Below are 19512 nucleotides of genomic sequence, written 5' to 3'. Positions count from 1 at the left end.
TTATGCTCATGCTTTTTTTTTTCTTTTACTGCAACAGGTAGTGCCCTAGGAAGTGATGATATCATAGTAGGGAACGTGAGCAAGCATACTGTTCTTCCAGCTGGATATTGTGGACAGCCTAAAAAAGGACATCTTATATTTGATGCCTGTTTTGAAAGTGGTAAGCATTTTCAGCATTATTTTATGTTATGGAGTTGTCAATATATTAATACTTTAACTATATCTCTCATCTTTATAAAAAGTGTCATAATTCTAAAGAAGACTTGCATTAAATACTACTTAACTCACTGATTCACTTCAGTTAGAATATGACATAAAATTAGACTGTTCAAATGTAAAAATGGTTGTGAAGTTTGTTATTACCAACAATGTACACTTCATCAGGTTGTCATGAAATCAGTGGTTTAGGTCAGATCACTTAAAGAATCACCATCAAAGGTATGAGTGAAATAGGTTTACTATCATCAGTTTGTGGAAATGCAACTACACAAGGTTTGATGGCACTCTGCTACTTATTACGTGGATTAAATGTGCAAGACATAAAAATTAAAAATCGAGCCAGAATAGAGCAATGAAGAAATAGTTTATAGGGACTGAAGAAGAGGATAAGGAAGATCCTTTCATTGAGTCACGATGTTTAGAGTGGACCTACTTGCTTTCGAAGCTCTCAATAGAGTTTAGGTGTGGCTAGATCTATTTTTAGTCTCAGACTTGGACAGTGGACTTAAGTCTAAAGAAATATAAAGAGTAAGGGGAATTCTACCATTGAGTCATGAGGATTCGGAGTAGACCCCATTTCTTTCTAAATTCTCATAGAGTTTAGGTGTGGCTAGGTCCAATCTTAGTCTTAAGCTTTGACAACAGCTTGTGGCTAAAGGGTATAGGGAAAGAGAGGGGAGAGTTTGTTCACAATTTAGGATTATCCATAGGATTTTAGCAGTATTTAATTTATGATTATCTCTAACATCTATAAAGTGAATCAATAGAATTTGTTCAAATCACAATTATAAGTTTACTACTGATTCAAGATTGTAGTACTTAATATTAAGGTATCTAAATTGATTTACACATGCACAAGCATAAGGAAAATAGATATATAGAGATATATTTACACAAATGTACAAAAGGATAAATGTTAAAAGTTCCACTCAAGTTTGGTGAAAATACTCATATCTAGTGCCTTTGAGTTCCTCAACAGGTTGAACCTTGAGGAGCAGGAGTATCAGCCCAGGCTCCATCATTGGTCTTTGGCAATGGTCCCCCTACTATCACAGACTTGGTAGTTTTCAAACTCTGAGCAGCATCCTGCTCAGAGGGAGATGCTGGTCGCAGTCCACTGCAGTCCAGGAGACCTCAAAAGGGTCTCACCGCTGTTTACAAGGTTGTGAAATGATTGTCTTTAGTCATCCTGTAAATTTCCATCTTGGCTGTAACCTGACTAAGTAATGTTTACCTGGTTGGTAGCTCCAGGGGTTATAGAATAGCCCAGAGAAATGGGAGAAATGTACCACCACACAGGTCTATCCCTTAGCACATGTAGATCCATAACTGCGTTTTATTCTATTGTTATACACAGTATTTGTAGGCCACTAATCAAAGATGTAGTATTTAGAATACGTTATTTTGAAATTTAATTTGGAAGCTTACTGGCGAGGTTAACCTTGTAAAGCGCCAAGCCCATCCTTGCATAGAAGATTTCACAGGGATATGTACATGCTGTCTTTATATTTCTTTGTGTTTCTTGTGACCTAATTCTGTACTGCTGAGGTTAATGAAGTTCTGCCTCTGATGTCAATAGAAGGAGAATTAAACTTCAGGAAGCTACTGCAAATTGCAAAAGAAATTATTTTTACAAGTGTTTAGTTAGCATATTAATTTAAAGAATATTTTAAATCCTGTATGTTTATATGCGTGCGGGGTATGTAGGTAAATATATATGAATAAGTAGCATTTTTTAAATTTGTTAGATGTGTCTTCAGATTTTTAGCTTAAATCTATTATTATTGGCTTACAGACCTACAGAGCACTGTTAAACACCATATGTACAGAAGGCATTTGGCAGGATAAACTATAGGTTTCAGCATGGTTTATGTGAGAGGTGCTGGTAATGCCAAAACTGCTAGTGTCTTGTAAAATGAGCTTTTTATGAAGAGTTACATCCCTCAGGGTAAAATACTGGCTGCCAGTTCCTGCATAAATATTAAATTGAGTTACTTAAATCCTTTGATTACATTATGTAAAAGGTGTAAATATGTAGTGAATAATAAAGAATATCTTATTTTTAAGGCATCTCTTCAAAGGTTCAGACAATAGTTAGGTATTTTTAAAAATACTTTGGGTGCTATTTTGTAGTAGTTATGGTTTTATGATTTTTTTGTATCAGAATATGGCTTATGAAATGAACCAGTTGGCCAAGCTGAGAAATTTACCAGTTAAGCTGCTATGCAATGAAAAGGATCAGTAGCAGCCATTAGGTTATTTGTGAAGTAATGTGAATCGTTGCATGATGGTTTAATTCCATTTTTTTGAACAATAGAATTAATTATTTTTAAATTAAAACATTTATTCAGTTCAAAGGTAACATTCATACTTTATATACTTTGACAATAATAGTATGTGATTAGAGGCAGATGCTATTTGAAATACTGTTTACATTGTAGCATGAGGCTGTGATGTTGCTTTGCATATTCAGACACCTCCAAAATAAAAATATGAATAAAATTAATACCTTCATTTACTTTCTTATGATGGTGATGTATTAGCAAGAACAATAATAATATTGTGTACACTTCATGTGTAAAGTCATGTTGGCTTTTGTTATATGTCAGGCAAGGAATTACTTAGAGTACTGTAACTGGTCAAAGCGAATTAACTGATTATTGGATATTTTGTGAGATTGTTACTAATGTTAAAATCATCCCCTACTATTATCCAACAGTAGTATACAACAGTTATGAAGTAGTGTATTGATACTTTTTGAGTACTACCTTAAAATGGTAATATCCTATTGGAATTGCCTTTTTCAAAGAACAGATTACAAAACCGATCCCAGCTGGAGTACTTCATCCAGGTCTGGGGTCCCCACTACAAGAAATACATGGACCTGCTAGAGGAGTCCAGAGGAGGGCCATGAAAATGGTCAGAGGGCTGGAACATGTCTTCTATGAAGAAAGGCTGAGAGAACTGGCGTTCTTCAGCCTGGAGAAGAGAAGGTTCCATGGAGACCTCATTGTGGCCTTTCACTGTATAAAGGGGGCTTATAAGAAAGATGGAGAAAGACTTTTTACCAGGGCCTGTAGGGACAGGACAAGGAGCGATGGTTTTAAACTGAAAGAGAGTAGATATATATTGGATATAAGGAAGAGTTTTTTTACAGTGGGGGTGCTGAGACACTGACACAGGTTGCCTAGAGAAGCTGTGGATGCCCCATCATTGGTTGTGTTCACAGTCGTGTTGGACTGGGCTTTGAGCAACCTGATCTAGTGAAAGATGTCCCCGCCTATGGCAGGGTGGATGGACTAAATGATCTTTAAAGGTCTGTTCCTACTCAAACCATTCTATGATGCTGTGATTCTATAAAAACAGATCACTAATTTTATAATGTGTTACAGAAGTAATAGACTAGAAGTAATAGGAGTATTTAGGTTGGAAAAGACCTTTAAGATCATCATCAAGTCCAACCATTAACGCAGGACTACCTAGTCCACCACTAAACCATGCCTCTAAGCACCACATCTACACTTTTTTTTTTTTAAACCCTTCCAGGGATGTTGATTCCATCACCTCCCTGGGCAGCCTGTTCTAATGCTTGAACACTTTCAGTGAAAAATTTTTTCCTAATATCCAATCTAAACCTCCCCTGGTGCAACTTGAGGCCATTTCCTCTTGTTTTACTGCTTATTACCTGGGACAAGAGATTGATCCCCACCTGTCTACAGCCTCCGTTCAGGTAGTTGCAGAGAGCAGTAAGAGCTCCCCTCAGCCTCCTTTTCTCCAGGAGAAACACCCCCAGTTCCTTCAGCCACTCCTCATAAGACTTGTGCTGTAGAACCTTCACCAGCTTCGTTGCCTGCCTCTGGACACACTCTACCACCTCAATGTCTTTCTTATAGGGAGGGACCCAAACCTGAATACAGGTGTTGGAGGTGCAGCCTCACCAGTGCCAAGTACAGGGGCACAATTACTTCTCTAGTTGTGCTGGCCGTGCTGTTTCTGGTGCAAGCCAGGATGCTACTGGCCTTTTTGGCCAGAAACCTAAATATACCTGAAGGAAATAGGCTGTTGGAATATAATGTATAGATTTTTTCTAAGATTTGTGCTTTGTCTGTTATGGTGATGTTGCAACTAAACATGAGTATGGCACTGAAATTGAAGACCCATCATAATTTAAAGGTGCTCAAGGTTCTTTACAGGTAAAGTTTTGTAAGATTTATTAAATCTTTAAAAGTAAACACAATGTGATTAAAACCCACAATAGTTATAGTATACAAGATGATAACCCTATATCTAATGTGACTTTAGTAGAGATTTGAACATTGGTTTATATAACATTTTCACTGCTAATGATCTTGGTCTTAATGAAGCTATGTTAGGATGAAGCAAAACTGGCTGGACAGTGGTACTCTTGGAGTGTTATTTGATGATTTGCTTTCAAAATAGAAGATGTGTTAAATATGGTTCCATAAGAAGCTTTCCTCTCTTTGGCTGCATTCTGTATTTTCTTGAAAGATCCAGTTGATAGAACTGAAGGTTCCCTTCATGAGCTATATTTCAAGGGCTATGATTTTATATTGCAGAAATAGAAGTAAATACCTTTCAGAATGGAGGAAGAGCATTAAGCTTGTAGAAAACAGGAAAAAGATTAACACATAGAGAAGAAGATGCTATTTAGTATGCTTTCATTTTTGTAATGGCTATCATTATTGTACTAAGTAGTGTTGACAAGTATGGATTTGTTTGAGACAGAAAGGTCTGTTCTTATGTAGTCTGAAAACCGATGTCCAGTTTGCTATTTTGAAGTGCCTTGCCTTCAAAAAATGATAAAAAATAAAATTAGAATGGGCATTGGGATTTCTTTTTAGTCCACTCCATTGTTGAGAGGCAAAATAACACTATTTTTGCCTTTCCTGACAGATATTTATCTATCCTTTTCAGAGAATTTTAGTGAGTAAAGTTTCAATGAGAAAGGAACAATCCATTCGAATGCTTCAATTTGCTCAACATAAGAAATATTTTCTTTCTATGTAGAAATGTTCTTACCAAAAATGCATTAATTCTTGTCCAGTCCTATAGGCATGGGAAGGAGATTATTCCTTTCTTCTTTGACTTAATGGAAATGTGCTATCATATCTTTGCTTGACCTTTCCTTCTTCAGGTTAAATAACTGCTATTTTTTCAATAGTTCCTTAGTGGTCACATTTTCCAGATTTCCCATCATTCTTTATTTCCTCTGGTCTTTCTCCAGCTGTTCCATGCCTTTCTTGACAGGCAGTGGTCCAAGGTGAATGTGATACTCAGATAAGCTGGTGACAATACTCTGTAGAGTTTATTATGTGACAGGCCTTGCAATCTATTTACTTATGCTATGTGACAGTCCAATCTTTTTCACAATAGCATGGGACTGTTGACTTTATAAAATTTATGGTCCCTTATACTGTCCAAATCTTTTTCAGAAGAAGAGCTACCTAACCAGTTCATAAATTGCACTTAATTTACCTGTAATGAATCTAATAGTAGGGAAAGAATCATTGCTGTAAAATAAATAAAATTGTTGAAAATGAAAAATGGTGGTTGAACACTTTATCTCATAAATAACAGACAGGAATGAAGGAGAGAGAGAATTATCAACTTGCAAGTATGTCAGGAATTTGAATTTCTGTTTCCCATAGTTTTGGCTAGTGTTCTAGCTGGAATCTTCCTTGTTATCTTTATTAATATTTAAGAATATACACTGCCTTTTTACATTAACTTACCATTAGCATGAAAGAAACTGATGAAAATTTGGATTTCTTGTATGCTACAACATAATTTTTGGATAACATCAATTTTCACAAGAAAGATGAATTAGTTTTGGGGAAAATGGAAGCACAGTTATCTATGCGTAGAACAAATTTAAAGGAAATGAATGTCACATTTGAAATGTATACATTTGCTCAGTTGTAATTCCTTTTCTTATTATTCATTAATGCATTAAATTATTAACACAGTTTCAGTTTAGCAGCAATGCAGTGCTCTACAAATATTCACCTCTCATCCTCTCTGTTCTGGCAAAACTAGGAATTTTGCAGAATGTAGTGCTTTGGAGAGAAGGATGTATTCACTCTTGCGATACAAGCAAGTCCTTCCCGATTGAGTCAGGTCCAGAATCTGATGTAAAAATGTTCTTCAGGGAGTCTGGCATTTTATACTTAGCAGAATTGGTATTTAAGACATTTTATTTTCTGTGGATCTAAATTACGTTGAAGTTTAGTTTAGCCAGCTACCCGTCCTGTCTTGTGTTGGCTTAGTGCATGTTATTTCTGGTGTCATCAATTTAGTTAGCAGCCTCTTCTATGTTGTGGCTAAGATTTGTTTTCATTTACTTGGTCATTTTTTCCTATACCAGATGTTTCAGAGATGACACCTCCAGTGCTGGAAAATAGTGGTTTGTTTTTTTTTTTTCTGGGAACTTACATAACTGCAGTAGCTTTGCTTCTGCATGAGGTAACAATTATTTAATTTATTAATTTTGTTATACACATGAAGCCTTTCACATATATTTTGCAAAGTGGACAAAGAAAGTATAAAGCAAATGTCTCAGCCCTTAAAAAGAGACCAATATTTTTATGGTGCTGTTGCCTGTTCAATCCTTTGTGCAGAGTGCCAGTCTAATCTTCAGTCTCTGCAAAAGGGAGATGAATTTTGGCAATGACCCCAAAGTGTGGAAACTTGAAGGATTTGACCATTGCTTATGTCAATTATGTCAGGATTCAGAGAAAAAAAATATAGCTGACAGTGACATCACTTTTCTTTCAAGCCCAAAAGCATGGCTGAATAGGCCAGAACACAATGAGTTGTATTAGAAACGTGACAGCAGCTATCCTATAGCTCTGCAACAGACCATGAAACGTCAGAAGCTCTTGGTCATGGATAATTGTCTTTGCTTTTCTGTAAAGATTGAAACCTACAGATTTGAGTTTATGCTGTCCTGTGAGAGTGCTGGTGATTGACTAGATTCTCTGAGTGTTGATGCAGTTTGAGTTCAGGTTCCCCACACACTTTTCTCTCATAAATCAGGAGAAACCTCAAACATACTGGATTCTTGTGCTAGTCTAGAGGATGCCATCTGACAATATGGATGACTCGCCCTTTAAAATACCTTGTCTTGGACTGTCTAGAGTCTGACAACACTTATTCTAGCAGGGTACAAAGCATGGGTCATGTTGTCATGCATTCAGGTTGTATTTCTACAACCACTACAGAAGGATACCTTTGGAAAGTCTGTAAGAAATGCCTTCCACTCAGTAACCATCTCTCTTCACTGCAGTGCTCATAGTGCTTTGATAGGACCAAAGTTCCTCTGAGCTCAGAACACACCTGAGCCCACAGAGGAGGCATCCACGCTTTTTTTCACATTGTGCAAAGACTATTTGCTGGGTGCAGCCATAAGTTGCCTTCATGGCTCTCTCACAGAGTGCTTTCAAGGTAAGCTCAAAAGGGCTATAGCTTTTGCCTCCCAGGCAATTGATACACCAAACTGGCGTAAGAAAAACTGTTGACACTGCGAGCTGTGGTTTCACTGAAGAAAAATGCAAGGGAAATTCAAATAGTGGTATCATCTGGCTTGCCAGTCACCATGGATCTATTGGTTTGTCACTCTGGCCTGTACATACTTCTAGGTTAACCACAGTGCCTTCTGTCTAGCCTGGTAGGATGACATAGGGAACATGGGAGGAAGCTGGGGCTAGGTGGTAGACTGTGATGTGTTGTGAGGATAGTTAAAAACCCCAGGCTCTACAGTTTCTGCTGCTTGTGGCTCAAATTGCTTGTTTTATAATTACTTTTGAGGATTGAAGGAACAGCGTGGGCTTACAGAGGTTTGTAAATCTCAGCATTCATACTGTTAAATACAGGGGCTCTTACAAGGTTTTGAAAATACATATTTTGGCTTGTTAGTTAAATATAAAGCTGTTTAAATGTTAAAAAATACTGTGTTTCTTGAAATTAGAAATGAAGCTGCTGTCTGCTTTTATTCTCATTTCAACCAGAAAGTGGAACTCCGCCAAGAGTCATTAAATCTTCTATCCTTTGGATGAATTCTTATTTTTTTATGAAAAAATGTTATGATTGGGTAATTTGTGTATTGTGGTTTATGTTCAAAAGGTTGTAATTGAAGTTTTGTAAAATCTTAGATTCAATCTCAATTACTGTGAACCTCATATTATTATGGTGACTGATGTACCACCACCTTGCAGTGAAAATGACTGACAAACATTAGTTTGTCTTTTCCTACTGCAGGTTTACAAAATATTTTTTATTAAAACCTGATTATAAAATGCAGTGCTGGGGGATTGCAAATTATATTTATCAGTTGGAAAAAGTTAAGTTTTACAGTGTATTAAAAGATCTTATGGTACTGAGAAGTACCCTCATATAATTTTTGTTAAGGTTTTAAATATCTTTCTATATTTCAAAAATAGGATAATATACTTACAAAACACTTTGCACAAAACTCAGAAATGCAGTAAGTGATTGTAATTCCACTGATCTCATTGTAACCACTTACAGGCGTGAAATAGGCCATTGAGCTTTACCATGAAAGATATGTTTTGAACAAAAGCAAAGATAAAATAGGATGGATTGCCCTTTGGGGCTGCCTACGTCCCAGTTGCTAATACTTGACATGTAACTTTAGACAGCTAAAATTAGGTGAGATCAATCTTACTTGTGATTAATAAAATACTGTAAAATTTGAGCTGCAAAACATTTTCTGAAATGGACATTTTTGTTTGTAGAAATTTTGCAAATGGAAACTAAGATGATATATTTAACATTATGTTCAAAGAAAAAGTGAAATCCACCCTAGGGGGAATAGCTGCATTTTGGCCATCTAATACACAATTGTAATATGCTTCCGAAATTGTTAAACAGGCTGATCCTGTGTGTGTTTACATTTGGGTGATGAGAAATACCCTTCTTCACCTTTATTTCAGTGGCACTACCATGGTACCCTAGAACAGGAATAAAGCAATACAGACAAATGTAATAAATGCACATTAATAGAAATAGAAAGTGCAAAAGCTGTTTCAGGCTGCTTTCTTCCAGTGTAAACACCTTTAGTAGTAGACTAAACTGTGTTTTGGAGCAAAAGCTAGTTGTTATTCCAGATTTCCTATGTTATATGTCATGTGTAGCTAGAATCACTAAGTCAGGTAGACTCTTTTGGATTTCACTTCTATGAGAATGCTTATATGCAAGGCAGAAACAAAAGAAATGAAAGTCAATATATTATTATAGTAATGATGTCTGTTTTCACCCTACTTCTGTGGCATCGAGGTGTGTCTGATTAACAAAACACTTTATTTTAGTTATTTCTGTATTTGTTGACAGTAATTTATGCCATATTTCACATAAAGATGTTATGTGGTTATTGCTACCAGTAGGGGTAAATTAACAAACGTTTCCCTTTTCTAAAAATGTCTGTTCCCAGTTTGGAGCAGTGTTATTCTATCAGAGTACCAATACCTTTGGACTACCGCAAGTAAGAAGTCACAAAAAATTAAAGACCAAAAGATTGATTTTAATTTTTTTTGTTGTTTAATGATGACTGTAGGCATAGATTAATGGACGTAGCATGCACAAAGTGATATCAGTTAACATATATGACATTACTCAGATGTCTCAAACTCCGGAAAAAGCATGTGAATGATTTATGGAATTGATATTAATCTCTTTCCAGTAAATGCATTACTAACGTTACATGGGAAATTGATGTTACTGCTGTAATGCCAAATTAATTTCTTTCTTGCTAGGTCAGCATTGCAAATGGAACTAAATATTAACCTTTTAAATATCTAAACAGAATAGAGTGTGGATGACATTTTTACGGATGGGGGAGTGCTTAGCGTTGATATGATACCAGCTAACAAATACAACATTAGTCAAGTATCTTAACTTGTGGGAAATAGATATTAATGACTTATGGAGCTAATGACAATGCAAGAAGAATTAGTATAATAGCATCAGTAAAGAATTAGGATGTTAATTGTAGTTGGTGTGCCGATTATAATTTTCACAGTCAGTTTATCTTATGAATATCATGCTACCTTCTTCAAGACCTAGCCTTTGTCTCCTGCCTCTTACCACGTTTGCATCTCCTGAGCTAGTAGAGAAGCACCCATGCTGATTTGCTGTTTGACTGACCTGAGAGGGACTGGAATATGAAACTGGAAATGGAAGCAGAAATGTTTGAGATCAGATAATTGTACATTCAGAGCAGATTTTCAATAGCCTTTGTGTGAGGAACAGCCCAATAGGATAGGAATTCTTAGTCTGGAAAAGACACAACTGAGGAAGAATATATTAGAGGTCTGTAGAATCATGATTCTTAGTCAAAGTGTCAATGAATATGAAACAGTGGTTCCCTGTCCATTCTCTTTGTACAAAGACTAAGGGCCATCAAATGAAGCTAGCAGTTAAGGTGTTGAAAACAACGGAGAATGGTTCCTCACATATTATTTAAGCTGTGGAGATTCTTCCTGCAGGGTGTTGTGGATGCTAAAAATTTACATCATGCTTTAAAGCAGAAAAAAACCCCTCAAACAACAAACCCAACAAAAACCCAAACCCCAACTGACAAGACCAGGGAAGAAAAATCAGTTGAGAGCCACTAAACACTGACACCATCTCTGGCTCAAGATGTTCATAAACACTACATTTTAAATTGGGGAATGATTCTGGGGAGGTATCTTCATTTAACTGCTTTGTTCCTGTGCTCTTCTCTAGGATCCATATCTGGCATTTACAGGTCTACACCTTGATCTCACCTGATAGATACATCTGGTTAAATGGTTAATCACTTTTAGTATATATAAAAATTGTAGAATCATCATAGAATGGTTTGTGTAGGAAGGGACCTTAAAGATCCCCTAGTTCCACCGCCCTGCCTTTGCCTTCTCTGACGGGTGGTGTGGCTGGAGCGCTTGCCAGAGAAGACTGTGGTGAAAAAGTCATAGAGTACCTCAGCCTTCTCAGTGTCCCAGGCAGCCAGGTCTCTCATTTCCTTCCAGAGAGCCCATGTTTACCTAGTCTTCTGTTTATCACCGATGTACCTATAGAAGCTTTTCTTGATGTCCCTGGCCAGATTTAATTCTCTCAGGGCTCTGGCTTTCCTAACCTGATCCCTGGCTGCTCGGACAGTTTCTCTGTATTCTTTCTAGGCTACTTGTTCTTGCTTCCACCCTCTGTAGGCTTCCTTTTTGTGTCTGATTTTGTCCAGGAGCTCCTTGTTCATCCATGCCTCCCGGCTTTTTTTGCCCCAGCTTCCTCTTTGTTGGGATGCATTGCTCCTGAGCTTGGAGGAGGGGAGGTGATCCTTGAATATTAACCAGCTTTCTTGGGTGCCTTTTTCCTCCAGGGCTCTATCCGATGGTGCTCTACCCAGCAGTTTTCTGAAGAGGTCAAAGTCTGCTCTCCTGAAGTCCAGGGTAGCGATTTTGCTGTGCACCCTTGTTGCTCTCCTAAGGATCTTGAACTCCACCATTTTGTGGTCACTACAGCCAAGGCTGCCCTTGAGCTTCACATTCCTCACCAGCCTGTCTTGTTGGTAACAAGGTCCAGCATGGCACTTCTCCTTGTTGGCACTTCTATCACTTGGAGAAGGAAGTTATCATCAGTGCATTCCAAGAAGCTTCTGGATTGCTTATGCCTGCTGTGTTGTCCCTTCAACATATACTGGGGTGGTTGAAGTCCCCTATGGGAATGAGGGCTTGTGAATGTGAGGTGGCCTCTACCTATCTGTGGAGGGCCTCATGGGTTTGGTCTTCTTGGTCAGGTGGCCTGTAGCAGACCCCCCTATAATGCTACCTGCACCTGCCCTCCCTTTACTCCTGATTCATAAGCTCTTGTTTGACTCCTTGTCCGTTCCCAGACAGAGCTCCATGCACTCCAACTGGTTGCTGACATAGAGGCTGACACCCCCTCATCTTTTCCCCTCCCTGTCCTTCCTAAAGAGCTTGTATCCTTCCATTCCAACACTCGAATTGTGAGTCATCCCCCCATATCTCTGTGATGCCAATCAGGTCGTAGCCCTGCAGGTGTGTGCATGTCTCTAACTCCTCTTCTTTATTTCCTATGCTACCATAGAGGTGTCTAAGTTGGGCCCCCAGTGAGCCTGTCTTACTGGCTGGAGCAGCTGGAGTGCCCTTGTGCTGCTCTTCAGGTGCTCTCCTGCTGCTCTGCAATTCCTCTCTGGGCTCTAGGCATCTCTTGCTGGCACTGGCACCAGACTGGTAGGAGTGGGATGGATTAAGGTTCCCCTCCCCTGGCAACTTTAGTTTAAAGCCCTCATAATCTTTTATTATTTTCTAAAAATATATTACAGGTTATAGTTACAAGCCAAAATTAACATTTTGCAAAACTATAATTTGATCAGATAATAGGAAGGAAAATCCTACAGTTATTGTTTCCATTCAAACTAATTTTCTGAGAAAGATAGTGGTTGAAGATGGCATGCTAACATTAACAACAGTTGTCCAGAAATACACCTGATGCAGATCTGTTCTTAAGATTTTGTACTATACACTCCTGGTACTTACATTTCCATCAGACTCAGTTTTTTGTGGGATATTTGTAAGCTTGTTCTTTGACAGGGAGGGGATTGAAAAAAAACAACCCAAACAGCATAGATACTTTATACAAGGATGTTTAAGTCATTTTTGAGAATAAGCAGAAGGGTTTTCATAGATACCAGGTTCTGAGATAAATTTTTGAGTTTCCATTTTTCTGGCTCTGTTCAAAATTTTCCATCTGGAAAAATGATAGAGGGAAATACAAGAAAGAATAGCAATGTCCCTGCCAGTGTGAAGGAACGTTACATTACACTGAACAAATATCCTTATCTGAATGTACAATCACTGAAATAAATGCAGCTGTGTTTATTTCAGCATAATCAGATATATTTGAATATAAAATCATTGGCATAAATGCAGCTGTGTTTATTTCAAACTGCACATGTTAATATGAACACGAGTGTGACATCAGTTAATCACTCATGAATGTATAGAGGTATGTATGTATAGTGGCACAATAGAGGCCTCTGATAGTTGAAAGTATGAAGAAAATAATCCAGCTGAGTTTATGCTTTACCTAAAAATTTTCATAACAGCATTGGAAGTCACTGATGAGGAAATGCAAAATTTTTCTCATATGAAATCCCTGGATTTATATAAATCTGTAGTTATTCTATAGAGTAACAGGTGACCTGTTCTCCAGTTACTAAGGAAATAATTACTTTGAAAAATTGCCTCTTAAAATAGAGAATCATGTTAGTTTTCAGTGATTGGTATGTCCAGGTCAATCTCTTCTGATGGGTGCAGTGCAGACCTTAACTTTACCTTAGATTTTTATTCCATTTTGAGCCTTCTAAAGAGCTGCTAACCACCCTTCCAGAATTTAATCTTGCTGGGTTCTCAAACGCAGGGAATATACAGTGAAGAGCAGTGCCAGTGGAAAAAAATTTGCATTCTTTATGTTGTTAGGGATGCTTTTCCTTGCTATTTTCCCAGAGTAATTCTCTGCCTTCGCTGTCCTGTTTATAGCCTTAACCTCTGTCTTTTAAAGTCATTCAGAACTAGAAGAAATTGAAAAGTGTTCTTCAGTCTGCTTATGCAGATGGTGCTATATAGATTATCAGAAGGAATGGCAGTACTCAAAATAAAAGATAAAGTGGCGTCAGAACAGTAAATATTTTGGAGCTAAGAGATATTGGAAAGGCTTTATTTTCATCTGGGAGAAGGCTGAGATATTCTGCTAGGCTAAATGGTGGTATTTTGTTCAGTTAGTTCAATAACCTGTAATATTATCCCCATTTTGTAGAAGACAGCAGCACAAAAGACATGGCTCTTGACTGCCTAGCACCTTTTGTAGTAAATTTCAGCTGTGTGAAATGAGTGCAAAATGGCTGAGAAATGTTAAAAGTGCTTTGCATCAGTTTCATGTGAACCAAATGATGGATGACATTTAGGAAATTTCATATCTTGTATTATATCTGTTAGATTTGATCAAATAGTGATGTTATAAAGAATAAGGGAAGTGAAGGAAAGGGATTGAAGGAGAGGAAATGCATTTGAAACGTTTGCATCAGGTTCTGCGCTCAAAGGGACGTTGGCTATGTTGCACAGCAGTGCGCTGCTGCTGTTTCTGTTACTGTGTGACATACAGTGATTTGCTCAGTACATGGCTTAGGCAGTGCTAACTGGGAGAACAATATTTCTTTTGTTTGCTTCTCATCTCCAGATAAATTAATACCTCTGTATGATCCCATTATTATTTTTTTTTAAATGAGTTGAAGACACTGGAACAGGCTGCCCAGAGAGGCTGTGGAGCCTCCATCACAGAGGTATGAAAAACCTGAGTAGATGCCTCTTGTTGACCCTGCTCTGAGTAGGGTGGGTGGACTAGACAGTCTCCAGAGAACCCTTAGAAACCACTTAGAAGATTACCACTTTTTTTTGCCTCCCCTGAAATTAGCATACACTTCAGATAGATTCTGTTCTTGTTGTTCTCTAAATTGTTTTAAAATTCTCAGCTGCCTGCTGATCCAAAGTTAACAAGCCAAAAGGTATTTGCTTGTTTGAGCTGCCACTGTAATACAAGAAGAGACAAAACACTCTGAAATACATGATAATGTGTACTTTTGAAAGAATATGGGTTGAAAAACATGCTTCAGAAGAGATGTTTCTGCATAAACTATAAGTATTTTTATTCTCGGATTGCCACTATTTGATTTTAGGAGGAAATATTTGAGAATATTTTGCTCAGCCTAACAGGAATTTGGATACAAGTTATTAGGTGGGAAACACATTATTTTGGATACATGCAGAGCTTCATTTTGCATTTATTGATTCTGTTTAGTAACCTAATTGCCTTCTAAGTTCAGCCTTTAGCATGCTAATTTTGATTTAGTGTTTGTATTTCTGAAAACAAACTGGGAACAAACCATGTATTATCACCGTGTGTTCTTTAGACAGCTACTCAAATTCCAGGATCCACTACAGTAACGTAGTATGAAGGTAAATTACCATCATATATTAAGGGTTATTATTATTATATTTTAACAATTTCTGGTAGAATCACATCTCTCTTTCTTTCATCTGAAACTGTAAGAAAACTTTTTGTTTGTAAGAAATATGATCTGTTTAAAAAAATTGGTATTGAATGTTTATTGTTGCTACTGTATTACATTATGAATAATTCATTTTTAGTAGCCTTTTCTAAGATTGTAAATTAATGTCAAATTTCTGATGTGAAAAACTTTTAAGCCTTTTTCATGAATGCGATATAAAAAAATAGAGAGTTAAGGAATAATACATACAGATTTTTTTTTTCCTTTCAGCTTTTTGGTGGTCACCTTAAGAAATTATGTTCACGGTGACTTTTGAAACGAAGGACTAATAATTTTTTGCCATTTGTGTTCCTTTTTTTTGTCTGTCTTCTTATTTGCAGTTTTTATTTACTTCTATTAAGTTTCATTTATATAATGCTTTACATATCTCCTTCCTTTTAATGTTAAGTTGTATAGCAAAATATCTTCAGTGCTCTGGTGATCATACATTTGCACGTATACCTGCACTGAGCTGACTGCCACTTGTGTAGGCACAGTCAAATTAGATTGCATAGCAATGTTAGCACAGCCAAAAATGTCTTGAGGCTGGATAAATACTGAGATGGTTAGGTTACTCTTGAGTTTCGTGGTGTTACAGATACATTGCTGTCAGAATACCAGAGCTAGCTAATTTGTGTCTAAGCATGGGTAAGGTGATGTATGATGATGCACTTGTTCCTCGGAAATGCATTGTAGATGTACTCCTTGCTAAACAGTAAAGTTAAGGCAGGGAATGGAACAGCAATGTTATAATTATTGTTCAGATGAAAGCACAAATTAAAAGCTTATAGCAAGTTGAAATCTGACTTTTGGTTATTACTGCATTTATTTGCTGTGGTTCTTGTGTTTCTGTAGCTTCAGGATTGATCCGTTCTCACTTATCCCAAACACTTGTCATCCTCTTAACTTGATTATCACAACCTTACCTTGCCTGTTATTTCTCTTACCTCTCTGTATTTTTGTAAATGTTATTGCTGAAGTATCTTCTTTTGTATGTTGAGAGAACGTTGAGCCTCACTTCTTGATCCTGTATATTGAATGCTGTATCAGATTAAACCTTGTTATCCTCATCTCTAGAACTCTGTTATTGGCTTTCCATTAGCATCTGTTTTGTTCTTCATTATTCCCATCTGCGTGCTCTTCTTTATCATTTTGGATTTAGTAATCCATTTATTTCCTTCCCTCATATTTGCATTTGCATTTTCATCAGTAAACATTTTTGTCCCTTTTATTTCAGTCTAGTTTTCAGTTTAGTTTATTTTCATGTGAATTCCTCTGCAAATATGCCTGCTAATCTTCCTTGAAAGAGTTTCTTAAATTTGCCTTTCCAAAATTATGTCCCCCCCCTTTTTTTTTTTTAATAAATTTATTTAAAGGAGCTAGGATCTGGAATGGTCATCCTGGTGTTTGGTGATTATTTGTCCTTAATTGGTCGGCATGTTCTTTGGACAGGAAACATTTCTTACAGAAAACCTCAACTGTGCACTTTAAATCTTTTCTCAAGCACAGGGGATCTGTGTGGACAGAAGCCAAATCTTCAGTGCCTGGTCCAGGGCAGAAATGAGTGGAAAAATTTCTGAAAAACTATGATTCTTGTTGGCTTTGGGTCAGATCATAAGCTTGTGAAAATCTCTATGAATTCATAGTCATGTGGCAATTGGGAAAATGTTCTGTTACTCAGCAGGCCAGGGGTCAGTGTGAGTGAATGCTCGAAGAAAGACGGCTGATTAGATGGCATGAAACGAAGAACGCTCTAATTACAATCAAGTTAAATTAGAAGTATCTGTCCAATATGTCAGTAGTGTAACAATTATGACATGTAGCTACTTCTTAGAATGTGAATACACAACATCCAAGACTTCTAATTTTATTTTCTCTTTAGAATATTAACCTAGCTAATAGTAGCTTATGCTTATAATCTCTTACTGCAGGAGATGACCATATGCTTTACAAGGTGCTTTTGTTTTCATTTCATAGCTCAGAAATCTGAGGCTCACAGAAGTTAAAAGCTTCAGTGTTTTACAGTAGAATCACCGTTTGAAGCATTTTGACATTATCTTCTTTGAAGTACACTAATTGGATTTAAGCCCACACCTTTGATTACTCTTTAAAATTGAACAAAGTATGTGTCATCCTGAATCACATGGAGAAGACGGACTTTCCTTTGTAGGGATGCTATTTTAGAGTCTGCCATGCTTCAAAAGATATTAGGAATAATAGATATTATTTCAGATATAATGTAACAATAACTGATATTATTTTGGCAGTACAAGGAAACTTAAATACTGTTGGAAAAATTGTGTTAGGTTATCTCCACTGACTCAGACTAATGAAGAATGAACCAGCTGAGTAAAAAAAGAGTAGGGAGAACAAGCATTATCTTTTGCAACCTATTCAGTTTTGGCTGTTTTAACCTAGATGAGGAGATAAGCAATATTGTGTGATTTGAGAGTACTGTAACATGGTTATTAAACCGATAATAATGACTGGAAGACATGTTAAATTGTTGATTCATCTGAGAAAGAAAGAATACCGAAATCAGAAAGTTGTATTACTATAATTTGGTAATTGTGATTTAGTTTTTATTATCTATGTGGCTTCATAGTGATAGCAAAAGTGCTACTGTATTTTAGCAGAATAAAACCCCAATGTGTATGAATTAGAAAATGTGGAGAAAGTTAAGTACAGGCTGATTAATGCAATCCAGTGTGATTTTACTCTGCATGCTAAATTTGAAAGATATGGTTTGTGAATTATTTAAAATCTTGCACAAAGATTTCAAGACCAAGAAGTTGCAACCAAATAAACTTATTTATTAGTAGTATCCTTAATTAACATGTTTTGTATTTATATAACATCCTATAAAATAATCTTGTCTTGCAGTAATAGAGCCAAAAAAGAATCATTAGCCAATCATTACTCCATTTTTATTATTCTTTGCTAGATGATAGTAGGAAAATATCCTAGTTTGGGTATCATTATGTCAAATGCTTTGCAGAGCAATGTGGAGACTCAGTTCCTTATGAGAGTACTAGCCAGTGTATTTTGTCTTGTAGTATGAAATACAAGGTAGTGTTGCCTTGAACCGCACATTTTTAATGGAGTGTGTTCAGGCTAAGGTCTGTTCGTGTCAGTTCTGTTTCAAGTTGGGTTCTAGGCCTTAACAGCATTAAGGTATGACAAGCACATGCAAAAATAATGTGAGGGTAAAAAAGAAAGATATTAGTATCCATGTGACTCTGTAATCCCTGGTTCTTCAGGGACCAAATCTTTCAGCATGTATAGAATTGATTTTTGCAAGTGAAGTTTTGTATGACTTAAAATCAATCCTTCAGGTTTTCTGATACCCTCTATTATATGTATTCTTATTTGTAAAAGAAATATTGTTGTTTATAAATTGATGTTTACAACACTCCTGGCATCCTAGTGAACTATCGGAAGCTGCCCACCTGTGCAGAATTATGAGTAATTTTAATTGTAATTCCTGAATTATAAATAATTTCCTACCTTAGAGTGGACAGTGGGACTACCATTTTTCTTGTGAGTCTGGGTTGTTTAAAAGCAAAAGTTCCTTCTGTTGCTAACTTCCATGCACATCAGCAGTATCCCAGAAAGTCATCTCTCAGTCACAGAGGTAATGTTTTCGTGTCAGATTGGTAAAAACTTGAAAATGAAGACAAAGGCTTTATAAGTACCTGGTTATGAAGACTAGCTTTTGAAAAAGCATGCCTATGTGTTTAAAACTAGTGACATATATTAATATATCTTGTATTTTTATTTTCTTTTATTTTTGTAAGTTTTTATAAGTTTTCACTATTGATAGAACATGTAAAAATTACTAATACATTAAATATCTGATTTTTTTTCTGTAAGTAAACAAAAGAAGCACATGTTTTAAAAGTTAAAGGTAGAATATTATTGAAATGAGGAACCACAAGTAATTGTTTACTTAAGGTGATAATCGTTTTGTTATGCAACTGCTTGCACAATGTTTCATGATGTAATAAATCTTTCTAATGCATTAAATAGAGAAAAAGATTTTTGTAGATGTCATAATGAATGCATTGTAATGTGCATGCATATGGATTCAAACCCAAAATTGAAATTAACCTTGGATGTATTTAAAGAAGTAATTTTATTTAACCCTTTTA

At 36.5% G+C, this 19512-nt stretch overlaps 1 protein-coding gene across 5 annotated transcripts in view; it reads left to right on the top strand.

Moving 5' to 3' along the window:
• LOC102050576 (BEN domain-containing protein 5) overlaps positions 1-19512 on the top strand; it is a 965017-nt gene that overhangs the window by 17908 nt on the left and 927597 nt on the right. For all 5 annotated transcript variants that reach the window (XM_055724205.1, XM_055724204.1, XM_055724202.1 and 2 more), the window contains exon 2: positions 38-160. In XM_055724205.1, the coding sequence (XP_055580180.1) occupies positions 38-160 (123 nt within the window). The remainder of the gene's footprint in view (positions 1-37; positions 161-19512) is intronic.

Source organism: Falco cherrug, chromosome 12 (genome assembly GCF_023634085.1).
Source record: "Falco cherrug isolate bFalChe1 chromosome 12, bFalChe1.pri, whole genome shotgun sequence".
NCBI classification, from domain to species: domain Eukaryota; kingdom Metazoa; phylum Chordata; class Aves; order Falconiformes; family Falconidae; genus Falco; species Falco cherrug.
This window is presented reverse-complemented; position numbering and strand designations above follow the sequence as displayed.